This window comes from Leptodactylus fuscus, chromosome 2, assembly GCF_031893055.1.
Source record: "Leptodactylus fuscus isolate aLepFus1 chromosome 2, aLepFus1.hap2, whole genome shotgun sequence".
NCBI classification, from domain to species: domain Eukaryota; kingdom Metazoa; phylum Chordata; class Amphibia; order Anura; family Leptodactylidae; genus Leptodactylus; species Leptodactylus fuscus.
In genome coordinates, this window is record NC_134266.1 from 444,336 (window position 1) to 458,930 (window position 14,595).

The window sequence follows — 14,595 nt, forward strand, 5'->3', positions numbered from 1 at the left end:
GACAAAGATAATCGTAAGAGAGACAACATTCATCTATTATCACCACGTTCTATGTCTGTAGTACACACCAACCCCATTACTGGGCACACCCAATATTGGGGGGTCTCTCCCTGTCCTTACACAAGGAGGGGGTAAGTTATATAACATCAAATAAATATCAGTATATGTCTGCATGATGTGTATATACATAACCGGCTTCACTAATAATACTGTCTATACATCACGAGGGCCAAATTTTGAAACGGAGAAGCCGTATGCCCCACCCATTAATATAGGATTGATGTAAGACAAGACAGAATCACAAAAAGTCTATATTCCAACATCCCAAAATGGACACAACCCCGGACCAGAACCCTATAATGAATGTAGGATTGTTAACCCCTTAAGAGGCAAAGACACCCTAAGGCACTGACCCACAGACACAGATGAAAGCAGCGATTTCTGGCAGTCAGACCACTTCCGGAACCAGTGGCAATGGTAAGACCGGCACCTGACAGCATCCAAAGCGGAGGTTATATAGCCAGGAGCAGGAGTAATAAGAAAGTAAGAAGAAATGCCCCCAGCCTGCAATGAGTCCTCAACACTTAATCACATCAGAGGCAAAGACACACTAAGGCTAAGGCCCCACTGGGCGCAAACGCAGCAAAAAAAGGCAGCGTAAAAAATGCGTTTTTCATCGCGTTTTTTCAGTTTTGTGCTGTGGAAATTCACATGAGTTTTCTGTAGAGTTTTCATGGCATTTTAGCTCGAGTTTCTCATGTGCAATGAAGGTCATTGAAAGGCTATGTAGAAAATCCTAAGGAATTATGGGCCTCTGCTATTTAGGCCGGGGCCCCACGGGCCAGAAACGCCGCGATTTGGCCACCGTGGAAACGCCACGGGACAAATCATGGCGTTTTACAGTACTTGGAAAGTGGATGGGATTTTTGCGAAAAAAAATCACAGCATGTCAATTATATCTACTGAATCGCCGGCGGCTTTCGCATGGATATAATCGTAACAGAAAGTCTGCGGAGGAAAACTCTGAACTTTCTATTCAAAGCGCTGTGGCAAGAACCATGATGTGTTCACGCCGTGATTGTTCCCGCAGCGCTTTAGCGTGACGCATCGCATGAGGCTACCGCAGGGACTCCCTGCCCAGTGTGAACGTTCTCCTGCAGCGCATCAGAAGATTCATGTGCCAAACGCCATTGAGTCACTCCACACCTGAACCAGACAGACTGAGACTGTGAAGACCGGGTCATAACAAGAAGCCAGAGCAGAAGCCTATAATGGATGGAGACTAGACGTGTAATACAGCACCATAGTAATATGTAATATAGTAATATATCCGCAGGAGAGGGCGACTGACCCAGCCCATACACTGCACGTATCACAATGCACAGGTACCAGGCGGCACAGTATACGCCCGGGATAGATATGGCACAATAGAGCGATGACACCTAAGAATAGATCAGTCATTGGGTCCCTAGGCTGAGGTATTTTTAGCAGTAATCGATCTATCGTTCCGGAATATTCTATTCTGATCCTAGAAGTGCAATAGCCTGATGTAATATCTGCAGTATATTGGCGCTGTCAGTTTGGCTGTCTCCATTCTGCAGCTGATGAGCCCATGTATTACGTCATGTGTATTATGAGACGGTATATTAGTGTATTAGGTGTCCTATGAGCCGGTGTATATCAGTGTATTATGTGTCCTATGAGCTGGTGTATATCAGTGTATTATGTCATGTGTATTGTGAGCCAGTATATCAGTGTATTATGTGTCCTATGAGCCAGTATATCAGTGTATATTATGTGTCCTATGAGCCGGTATATCAGTGTATTATGTGTATTATGAGCCGGTATATCAGTGTATTATGTGTACCACTAAAATATATATAGACCAGAGCCCCGTAACTAATCCAGACCCCCTAAATAAATCCTGTGATAAGGACTCCAATCTAGACCCCCCTAATACAGACCCCAGACCCGCTCTCCTGATACCTCTCCCAATTCCTTCAGCCCTTTGGTCATCCTGACTGCAGGTGGTGGGAGAGAAGACCCGGGACTTAGAAGATTTGTCTGACCTTCTGGGAGCTCTGGAGATATATCCATTTTATAGGAATTTTCCTGGAAGTTGACAGATACAATGTATATATAAATATGTGAGTATATACATAGTCGGTGGATTGATCTAGTGAGGTGAGTGTCTATGTGTATATTACACGCACCACTTATGTATCAATACGTGTATACCACTTATGTATCAGTACTTACAATACGTCTAGTTCTGTGTTACGGCCTATACACTGTATACACTCAATAGGGATCATATTTACTTAGTGGTTAGAGGAGGAGGAGGAGGAGGCCGCAGGCTACGTGGAGGATTTACTTACATTGTATGGGAAAGTGGGTTGGTTGGGTAAAGGATCGTGGGAAATAGAATCCTCCACAAAGAGAAGAGAGTCCAGAAGCCATGTAGTGACGGAGCAGGATATCGGTTACGTTGCGTTTATTGTCTTGGCCGGGTCCATTTCAGGCCTTCAGGACCCAACAATTTATTTTCTTTTTGTATTTCCGCTTTCCGAAAGCCAAAACTTCTCAATCTTCCCATCGGTGCTGTATGAGGGACTGGTGCTTATTACACCGGCTCATTTTGGGGGGACACGTCAATTATTCATAAAATCTTTTACTGTAATTAATATTTTTTACATATATATATTATTTTTTTTGTCTTGGTAATTTGAAGCTGTGACGCTGACAGCCAATGTATGAGACCTGATCGGCCCAATCTCGTGATCTGATGGACTTATTTAGGTCCCAACTTCCATAGACAACCCTTTATCACCTCACAAGGGTTCCCATGGACTGACCGAGGGCGCCCATTTGTCTCTTTAGATGCCTTGGCCACTATTGACATCTAAAGGGCTATATGGAGGGATTGGAGGTTTCTCCATCAGATAAAGCTTATACGCTTGTAACATCACCGCAACGTCGTGTTACATGCTATTGTGGTTAGGTTACAATTACTAAATAATCCACCAACTTGTGATAAGGTTTTACCCAATGGATCAGTTATCTAGAAGGATCTTTCTCGGGAACCTTTGTTCAGTTGATGTTTGTCAGATCATTCAAGGTTGGTCAGCAGATGTTGTATAAACTTCGGATGTGCTCCAGATATAATAGAGCTCTAGAAGGGGAAAGAACAACCACAGTCGCGAGTCTCCCCCCCCATTGCAGCTTGTATCGTGTCCATGTAAACTACGATGCAAACAAGTGGTGATCGGGTGATATCATCGAGGCGTCATGAAAGTCACTGCTGGAACAAGCTCCAGTAATTCCCACGATAAATGACATATAGACAAGCGAGCTGCAACGTCCCAGCCATCCACCTGAGCAGAACACTGAGGTTTGGTGGTGGACAAGTTGTCTCTTTTTGGTTTAGAGAACGATAGACTGGAAATAATTTTATGACTGCTGGTTTGGAGAACAAGAGACACAGGAGTTACAGACTATTATCTTTTTGTTTGGCGCTGTTGGTTCCCACAAGGCTGCCGATCTCCAGACGCCGTTCCGTTCATTTGGATAATGAGAAGTATGGCGGAGGATTTTCTGGTGGGACAGATGTTCTTGTGTAAATTTGAGCCCTGAGCGGAGTCCCTGGAGGAGAAGCCATTCCACCGGGATTCCCAGCTGTTGACAGTGTCGCGGTGCAGGAAATTTTTAACCCTACTTGAAATATTCTTAATTCTTGCAGTTCCTGTGAGGTTACGATAGAGATTATTGGAAGAAGAAAGTATCAGGGAAGGTTGTAGGCTCCGCATGTCCAAGTGCTTGTAGGACACTCGGGATGTGTAAGCTCTGGGGTTTATCGAGAATATTTGTCACTCAACTTTTTTGTTAACATTGTTTGCAGTTAAGCAGGTGAAGAGTTGAACAAGAGGCCGAGATGGGACACTCCTCTGCTTATCGAGACACTCAGGCTGAGTGGATGAAGAGATGGGTTTGAGAATGGCAGACGTCCAAGGGAGAAGGATCAACAAGATCCGGAGGATTTGGCTGAGTTGTAGACTGTGTATTATTACCCAAAATAACAGGCTGCTTTTAGTTTTGGCTCAGGTCTGTTTTTAGCATTTCCTTTGAAGGTTATTTCTAGAATATTATGTTCCAGAACAGTCTGCAATTTATGTCTATATGCAAATAATATGCTGCAAAGTAAGAATGTTGTCAGAAACTCGCCATCTTGGAGAACTTGCTCCAATCCGTCTCTCTCTTCATTTCATCCCAGGCAGACTGGGCTATATCTGCAGGGGCCAGATCATCACTTCCAGGCTCCTCCTCCAAAGGGCAAAGGTCACACCAATACTGATGGGATTTACATTTCACTTGTGTCCTAGTTTTTCTTGCCTAAACCGTTCCCAATGTTTTGTTTTTACTTCCGTCTTATATCACTATTGCAGTAATGGAAAGTTTAGATAAAGAGTTACACAATGTGACCTTAGACGGGCGATTTGAATCCACACCAGGGCTGACGCTGGAGGACTCGTCTGGTCCTATCTCTACACTCGTCTACGTTTATACCAAGTTCTAGTTACTTGGAATCAGAATTATATCATTTTGTACATTGGTGCATTTAGAGGGAGTCTGTCAGCAGTACCCAATGAATGACAGTACATTGCAGGTTACTTCTACACTTTCCAAAGATGCCATTGTTTTGCTTTGCAGCCCCATTTTCAGGAACATTAACTTTGCAGTTGGGGCAATTGTTTGGAGCGGAGAAAAAATCCCCAGCAGGGGCAGGAACGTCCCTAAAGCCCTTTTCAGCTTCTCTGTAAGGTTCTGACATTAGTTTGATATCAATGTTCCTGCTGACAGACTCCCTCTAAGCCACACCCCCTTTTCCTGAGTAGTCACACCCACCTGTCTAACAATTAGAAAAATCCTACACTAAATGTGCCACATTGCACCAACGATGGTCCACGTGTCTGGATTTAACCATAACGATCAATATGGGCCACGGGGGCGGATTTTTTTATGCCTTTTTCTCATGCAAATTTTCTGGCATATAAGACAGTTTTTCAAAATTTTATTTGGCACAAAATTCCGATTTTTGTGACTTTTTAACCTCTGCACGGTCTTCACCACTTCTGCAAAAGTGGCTTTGGTTATGGCCAGATATATCCTCATTTACATACACGTCCCCTCCAGACGCCGACTCCAGGGTAATGAAGATTCGCATTAATAACACCGGTCTTCGTAATTGCGCCCCATTGTCTACAGATTGTTGGCAAACAACCCCACAATGATCAACCTGAGCCCGCCTAAAATGTTGGAATATTTAGAGTCAGTCACTTGGTAAAACTATTCATGTCACGATTGACTGAATACAAAGAATCTCGTGGTATTATCTGATGTCGTCCCAATCTACCGGACTCAGTCAGGCATGTTGATGGGGGGGGGGGGTTGTTGGTTGTACAAAGGTCTGAGGTCTGGGCCATGAACCGTAACTGAGAAACTAGAAGAATGTTTAATATCTAACCTCAGGCCATGGTCCCAGGGTCTGAAGCCTGACATGGCGTCTTACAAGAGTCCTCCCTTCCTGTTTGGAGAAGATCTCTCATGAACGCCCTAGACACCTGTATAAACAGTCACTGAGAAATTGGAAGACCCTGATGTAAAAGGGAGGAGTAGCAGTATGTCTCTGATGAAAGAAGAGCCGTACATCCAAGAGCGAAACCCTGAAAGGGTTGTCCAGACAAACGTGGCTTATATCTTCCAAAAACAGCACCATGCCAATTTAAAGGTTGAGCGTATTTTTGCAATTCAAAAACTTTTTGCAACTTCGGTGGAGTCAATGTGCAATACCAGTTACTGCCCATGGACAGGTGTGGCGCTGTTCTTGGACGAAAGTAGCCATGTATTTCTAATTCTGGACCAGCCCTTTAACCAGACTCTGAGGCACAACATGAAGCTCCTGGTCCCCACTGCTAAATTTGTACCAGGCCCCTTGAGACGTAATGTATGGTTTACAGGACTGGTCTACTACTATTGGGAAGGGGCACCTGGGAGTCATGGCACCCTCTGCACCTCCTCAAGCTACAACCCTGAAAAGACTAGACAAAAAGACTATCACTCAAAGATGGTGGAATAAAATTCCAATTGGGCCTCAATGATGACCCTGGAGTGCACAAAATCACCCAAGAAGCCAGAAGACCCAAAGGGAGCACTGAAGAGACCCAAGAGTGTAATAATTTCACCTATGGTTCGCAGGTGATGAACGCCCAAAGTTTCAGGTTTGGGTCAAACTTTTGGGAAAATTTGCGCCAAATCCAGTTCTATCCGAACCAGTTCACTCATCTCTAGGCTCGACCCATGAACAGGTGAGGTCCTATTTCTGGAAGGAAACAGCCATGTTAAGGGTCCCTCCGAATATAACTCTTGGGCTACATTGTAGGGCTACCTATGTGGTGAGGATTTCCTATCTAAGGGGGCATTCACACGGAGTAACGCCAGGCGTGTATCACAGCCATACACGCCGGTGTTACGAGCGCTCCCATTGAAGTGAATGGGAAGTGTTCAGCAGTCTGCCGTAACGCCAGCGTGTACGGCTGTGATACACGCCCGGCGTTACTCCGTGTGAATGCCCCCTTAGTGTGAGAACAGGAGAAAAGACCAACCATAGCGGCACCCGTACGGTGAAGAAGTATTACTGACCTCCAGCTTCACACCCTTCCGGCATTGGGCCATCATGGTGGACTCTGAGAGGATGTTGTTTTACTTATCACTTGACTGATAGGTTGTGCGTTGATTTCATTGAAAATTATCAAAAATTATGAAGGAAGACTGCAAAAATTACAAAAATTAGAACATTACAACTCCCTCCATAGTCACCGGTCATGTCTATAACTCTACCAACCCCAAGAACCTAAAAAGCCATCCAGCCGCATTCATACTTACATTGAATGTTGGTCAAGGTGCCATTGACCGTGAAATTTTTCTGGTGTTCTCCTGGGATCTTTGGCTGATAGACCAAGCAGAGTATTTCCTGGCCGTAGAGCTCCGGTGTCGACATCATATACAACTGGCTCCTTGTCGTCGTGGTCCCATCGGGATGTGTCATGTCCTCTTCTTTCGAGGTATAATTTATCCCATGTGTAATCCATTGGATCTCCGCAGCGGGTTTTGCTGAGGACGCCAAACACTCCGCCACCAAATTGAAGCAGGAAGTCCTGACATCTTGCTTGAGTTCTTGTTTGACTGAAGGTAGAACTGAGAAAACCCCCCCATAAATGTACAGGTTAGTGTCACGTATGTAAACCTAGTACATCAATGTAATACGGTAGCGGTGGCCGTATGTATGAGAAGAGTGTCGGCCTAACCCAATAAGTTCACCGACTGTATAGTGGGAATGGGGGTCTTCCAACTCTTCCCTGGCAGCACCGTTTAGGGAGGAGCGGGTCCTTAGGTTCCAGGGGTCTATGGCCACAGCTTTCTCCGCTCCGCCAGGTCAGTACATCGGGGGAGTTGTCAGTTATCTAATAAGACTCTGTTCACATAAGTGTCATGGCTTTCCCAGTTTATACTCAAAGCCATCATGCCATACTTGCCAACTCTCTCGGAATGTCTCGGAGGCTTCTGAAATAAGGGGACAACTAAGGTCCTGGAAGAGCGGGCAAATGTCCTGGGACTCCATTATTTTTCTATTATGCCCCGTCCCAGGCAGAAAATGGGGGAAGGGGCCTGGTCGTGCTTGATGTGCTGTCCCTCAAGGTAAATGTTGTCAAGTATAAGATAAGATAATCCATATATACATGATATACATGATACGGTGACAGATATATTGGTCTACGGATACAAATGGCCACCAATGGGCCACATTGAGTTTCATGGAGCGTGTCAGGGTTTCAGGATTTATCCATTTCTGCAGCTAAAAATATCAAAACGGCCGACCAGATCCCTGACGGACGCCCCTAACCCATATACAGAACCTACAAAGCGGCAAGGCTCATCTGATAGAACGTAATGTCATCAGGTTCTCAGTAGTGCAGCCTCAGGCTTTGGGCCTGTAACCTCGAGCAATATAACATTTCGATAATGAACGAAGTTAAATTGTTCTTACCAAAAACCTGTAACTGGATTTCTCCTTCGATGGTTCCGGACGGGTACGTAGTAAAGACACATTTGAAGACGCCCTCATCGGTCAGGGAGACATTGAGTATCTGAATGGAGCCATCTTTGTTTCCATCACCCCTGAACCTGACTCTCTTTCCATACGATGTCGGGAATCGGGGTCCGGTATCATTCCTATAGGTGAGGAAGGTCACGCTGTTTCCGTTGACTTTCCTTTCCCAGGTGATCTGTTTGACCTCTTCCTGGGTGTCGGCTCGGCATTGTAGGGTCACGTCTGAATCCTGCCATGTCTGCACCACTTTATCGACTCGTACTGAAATAAGAAACAGGTAAAGGAGAGCTCAGGCCGCCATATATACAGTAACAGGGCAGTCAGAAGATTGTCACAGCCCCTCTAGATGCATTATAACTGTAGATACAATTTCCTTGCAAAGGTGGACATTGCCTTTAACCTCTTAAAGGAGTTGTCTTATCTGGGATATGCCACTTAAAATGCAGCCGATCACCCCGGGGCCCGATCCTGGCCAATAGCTGTATATGCCAGAAGATGGCAGGTTATTCCCATACAGTAACACAAGAATGACCCGAGGTGCCCGTACCGTAGAGCCTAGTACAGATTGGAAGGTTTCATAGCCCAGGAAATACACAAGTAATATATCCAAGTGTCTGAAGGTTTGGAGAATGCCGGATGGAAATATGGAGGGAAGCAAAAGAGAAGCCTTGTATATAATGGGAGGTCATTGGCAGAGGCGGTGGATGGGGGGGAGTAAATGAGTATTTTTAGCTTTTTTACTGCATTTTGACTCTACGTTTTAGTAGTGTGGGCCGTACTGTGTCCATAAGATGAGAGATAAGATAATCCTGTAATAGTTGCACAGTGCGGATACTCAGTATGTTCCAGCAGCCTAGTAATACAGATACAGGATAATACACAGGAATATATTACAGGACTGAGGAGAGAAGATATACTAGGAGGTCAGAGCAGCTAAGGAGGAGAAGAAGAAGGAAGACCTCATAGTCATAATCATTAGTTCTCTGTGCTGAGTGTCTGCGCTGGGTCTGATGTAGATTATACAGCCTGGTCGCGGTTGGAAGGAAGGACCTGCGATAGCTCCTTCTCACACTTGGGGTGCTGCAGACGGTCACTTACACTGCTGCCAAGTCCCATCAAGGTCTCATACATGGGGTGGGATTTGTTCTCCCGCATGGAGGTCACCTCAGACAATGTCCTTCTGTCACCCACCACCTGTACTGGGTCCAAGGGGCTCCCCAAGACAGAGCTGGCCCTCCTGTTCAGCCTGACAAGTCTATTTCTGTCCCTGGTAGATATACAGCACCCCCAGCAGGCCACACCGAAAAAGATGGCTGAAGCAACCAAAGAGTTGAAGAAGGCCCTAAGAAGTGTCCCCTGGACTCCGAAGGCTCTAAGAAGTGTCCCCTGGACTCCGAAGGCTCTAAGAAGTGGCCCCTGGACCCCCGGCCCTAAGAAGTGGCCCCTGGACCCCCGGCCTCCTGAGCAGGTAGAGTCTGCTGTGGCCCTTTCTGTGCAGCGCCTCCAGGTGATCAGCCCAGTCCAGGTTATTATTGGGGAATGCACCCAGATACTTATAGGTCCTGACTATCTCAATACATGTCCCCTGGATCTCCACCGGGGTCGGAGCACTTCTCTGTTTACTACCACACAGTGCCCCACCGTAACCTGTCAGCTACATAATACCCCCATAGCAATGCCATAAACATATCCTTCCATACTATTGCTAACCATACTATTGAAACTGCACAGTGCCCTGTATATCCCCGCCAGTCACACTGCTGCAGTATAGCAGAGCCGGCCAAAGAGTTCCCATCACTAAACTGCAGCTGCAGGGACCCTGTAACCGTGCCAGCCTATAATACCACCGAGCCTGTAATACCACCGAGCCTGTAATATCCCCCAGCCTGTAATACAATACCCCCCAGCCTGTAATACCGCCCAGCCTGTAATACCACCCAGCCTGTAATATCCCCCAGCCTATAATACAATACCCCCCAGCCTGTAATACCCCCCAGCCTGTAATACCGCCCAGCCTATAATACCCCCAACCTATAATACCACCGAGCCTGTAATATCCCCCAGCCTGTAATACCGCCCAGCCTGTAATACCCCCCAGCCTGTAATACCGCCCAGCCTGTAATACCCCCCAGCCTGTAATACCCCCCAGCCTGTAATATCCCCCAGCCTGTAATACCGCCCAGCCTGTAATACCCCCCAGCCTGTAATACCGCCCAGCCTATAATACCCCCAACCTATAATACCACCGAGCCTGTAATATCCCCCAGCCTGTAATACCGCCCAGCCTGTAATACCCCCCAGCCTGTAATACCGCCCAGCCTGTAATACCCCCCAGCCTGTAATACCGCCCAGCCTGTAATACCACCCAGCCTGTAATACCACCCAGCCTGTAATATCCCCCAGCCTATAATACAATACCCCCCAGCCTGTAATACCCCCAGCCTATAATACCGCCCAGCCTATAATACCCCCCAGCCTATAATACCGCCCAGCCTATAATACCGCCCAGCCTATAATACCACCCAGCCTATAATACCCCCCAGCCTGTAATACCACCCAGCCTATATATACCTCCGAGCCTGTAATATCCCCCAGCCTATAATACCCCTCAGCCTATAATACCCCCCAGCCTGTAATACCACCCAGCCTATATATACCACCGAGCCTGTAATACCCCCCAGCCTATATATACCACCGAGCCTGTAATACCCCCCAAACTATAATACCACCCAGCCTGTAATACCCCCCAGCCTGTAATACCCCCCAGCCTGTAATACCCCCCATCCTATAATACCGCATCTCCTGGACAGCCTTGTCTTTTAGAGCTATTAGAAGGCAGACAAGTATCTCCCTGTCCTGATGCTTGTGAGCTGCCCCCTCCTCAGCCCTCCGCCCCCTCCTCAGCCCTCCGCCGTATTGAATGAATTCTTTGTATTTACCATGCGGCTGACTAAACACCAGGGTTAGGGAACAAAGGGGCTAAATTTGCACTCTGATGCCGCTTTTTATTACCAGGTAACATTTCAGTCAGGGATCGCACTTGCGCCAAAGTTGTTTGGACGACATTGATGTCTTTTCTGTTGTATGAAAATAAAGTGCAAGGAAATAAATCAACCAAACCCCACAATACAGATCCCGACTTGTCTACAGGCGAGTGTGAATGGAGGGCGAGCGTGGGGTGTATATAGTAAATAAGGCTAAGTACAGACATGTATATAGTGAATGGATAATGTAGGGTGGGTCCAAGTGCGGGGGAGTGGGGTCACTTATGTCTTTGTGTCTTTGGGGTGGGTTCACACGCTGCATAATTTGGAAAGCCTTTGCGGTCTTTAATGTAGTTTATTGAGCACAGGCCGTCCGTCTCGTCTGTCTTGTCCGTCTTCCGCAATATGCCTGGTGACTTGGACGTGTGACCTCATATGGCGAAAAAGCCACCGGGTAAATTTAGATAAAATTGCATTTTCTGTAGGATTTTTTCCCCAAGCAGGGAGGGGATTACATGAAATCTCTCTGATATTGCCAGGACTCTTCTCATAGTGGCGTCATCCTGAGGGAGTATATACATGTGCAGGTGATGCAGGTGATATACCGCCAAATGGTCACAACCTGCCCTGCAAGCCCTTATGCATTTTATTACTAGTTTTGCAGGGAAACACATTGGAAAAAAATGTTCAATAATTCTTAAAATGTGTTAAAATTATTCTAAGACATGTGCAGCTCTGCGTCTGTTTATGGCCGGTGCAGCGCACTCTCCTGCTGCGTGAGTGTTAGAGCCATGTGCGCACCCGTTATCTCTCGTGCAGCTGTTTGCCTGCCACGTATATCTTATCAATCCTGCCAACCGGCCACATCAACATGGCCGACCGAGACCTTGTTTTCAGAGGGACTCGCTGTACAATCTGGGGCTTCCCCTCCATTCTTTACCCTGTTCATCGCTGTCCTATATGAAGTGTATATACTGTACAGGCCGCTGTGTGTACATGGGAGAGGGATCTGGAGACCTTGGTCAGGTCCTCCTAAGCACAGGGACACCCGCTCCAAGGAATAAACCAGTCGGAAAGCCATTCAACGTTTTAAGGGGGCTCCTACTGAGGTCATTGCTTTGCCCACTGGGATTAGAGTTCTCCCAGATCGTCTTGGGACCCTGACGTTGTATAACCGCACGTTTCTGCTAATGATCTTACAATAATAACAGGTCCCAAGAGACCCCCGAGTGAGTGGTGGTGCAACATCTGGCAGGTTCTCACCATCTACAATTTGACATTGGGCACCAAGTGGTTAAATTAGAAAACTGTTTGCACTAGATTGTGTATATCTGTATGGAGGTCGTGGGAGGGGAGTCCTGGAGACTGGACCTTGGGTTACACCAACATGATGTAGGACAAGAAATACGGTAGAAATAAGAAATAAGAGGAGATCCAGGAGAGAGTCTGGAGGTGCAGAAAATGATCGACGGAGCGGAGATCGAGAGGGGTCAGTGTGGCGTAGTAATCAGGATATCAATGTGAACGTCCCCTAAAACTAGATCCTACATAGTATAAGTATACAGTCAGACCCAAGAGAAAGCGAGAACAGGTCGTACAGGTAGACTGTCTAGTGCAGGGATCCATCTCAGTGATCACCATGTCGTGGCAGGTGGGGGGCGCACAATTTGGTCACAATGTACGCTAAGACCCTCAAATACACAAGTAAGGTAATTACACTAGTGAGCAACATGTTAGTGCTGACTCTGTGTGTCTATAGGGGACTACGAGAGGCCTCAGGTCGGGATCCTCAGACCGCCACTCCCTCCCCTTCCAGACAGCCATGGGTGAGGTCAGGGTGCTACCACATTGACCCATTCACTGCTATGGCAGACACATGCACACGACTGGGATTTCCACCAATCACACGCGTGACACACATTGATGACATATTGTCCGTTTTTTGCTGTTCTAATGCCCTTTAAACCATCACCTGGGTGGTCTGACAACAAAAGAATATGTGAGACGTCTTAAGACCGACCTTACACATTAGATATCACGGGAGCGATCCCACCATGAACATTAACCACTAAACCAGGCCAGAGAGCCAGCCAGTCATCGAATCGACCATATCGGCCAACCAGAGTCTCATGTGTATGGCTGGAGTAAAGTTGGATTCAATGATTTTAACAAAAAAACAAAAAAAAATTCACAAAAATACATAAAAATGTTAACAACCTACAGATTCTACAGATTATAGAGTTTCTTACGTCTACTACGACCTGACATTTTCACGTTATATAGGTTTGTATCGTTCTTAGACAGTTTAATATAATTGGGGGACCTGAAAGGGTTTACAGACAGGCCCCCCTCTATTGTGTCTCCCCCGCACGTCCTATACAAAGCCATGTGCTACCTGCCATATGGGACTTATATACGACCCAGCCAGCGTTAGATGGGATCATTAGGGATTATTACAGACACATCTAAGACCTCGACAACCAGACAGAAATCTCCCGAGAAAGTAACGGAATCAGAACGACAAAAATTCTGCCTTTTTGATACAAATGTATCAGAGAATCTTATGGCAAACACAAGTCTGCGTGTTCTATATTGTAAAGCCGGAGCTATAAGGTGAAGCAGCGAAGACGTGAACATGGCAGATTAGAGAAAAGCATCCAAGAGAAGACGTCAGATACAGAGAGCGGGGCAAATACAGGGTTATAATGGTCATCTACTCACCCTGACAGCCCCCGAGGTGTAATATACAGGACACGCACAGCAGCAGCAGCAACATCTCCGAGCCCCAGCCACAAATAGTCTGACAGTCACATCTACTGAGCACTGGGGCAGAGGCTCCTCCTCCTGATGACATCACAACAAATACACACAGTCGTAGAAACTGAGCACAGCTGAGTCATGAGAAATCATAGAAGTCTATCAATTCATGAGATCTTGTATCTGCTCCGATCTCCTGGCAGTGATGTCATCTTGAGGCTTCACTGGACAGGCCCAGCATGTGAGGATCCCCCAAAGCTATAGGTGACCTGGAGCAAGGATTCACTCCGACTCCACAAAAATACTCCGACTCCGACTCCTTCATAACTAGCGGTAACACAAGAACATCAAAGCTCCTCTACTTCTGAAAAAGACCAGGAAGAGAGGAACACACCCCAAAAAAGAGACTTAGACAAAAAAGTCCACCCAAGACCCCGACATGACGCCCAAGAATATCAATAAGGGTAAGATTTAATATTTCATAATGATTCGTTTTATTTTGAATTTGGATTCATAAACTTTCCTCCATCTCTGACCCAAAACTAACCCCAGCTCCCAACTCCACAACTCCGACTCCACCACTTCGATTCCACAACTCCGACTCCACCACTCCAACTCCACAACTCCGACTCCACCACTCCGACTCCACCACTCTGACTCCACCACTCCGACTCCACAGCCCTTATGTGT

General features: G+C 46.5%; 1 protein-coding gene across 4 annotated transcripts in view; it reads right to left on the reverse strand.

The window, feature by feature from the left end:
* The window catches only part of LOC142194252 (nectin-3-like protein), a 36,822-nt gene extending 22,897 nt beyond the window's left edge, over positions 1–13,925 (reverse strand). For all 4 annotated transcript variants that reach the window (XM_075263269.1, XM_075263271.1, XM_075263268.1 and 1 more), the window contains exons 1-3: positions 13,870–13,925; positions 8,102–8,425; positions 6,940–7,251 (exon numbers count right to left, since the gene is read on the reverse strand). In XM_075263269.1, coding sequence (XP_075119370.1) covers positions 6,940–7,251; positions 8,102–8,425; positions 13,870–13,924 — 691 coding nt within the window. In that variant the 5' untranslated portion in view covers position 13,925. The remainder of the gene's footprint in view (positions 1–6,939; positions 7,252–8,101; positions 8,426–13,869) is intronic.
* Between the last annotated feature and the right edge of the window lie 670 nt (positions 13,926–14,595).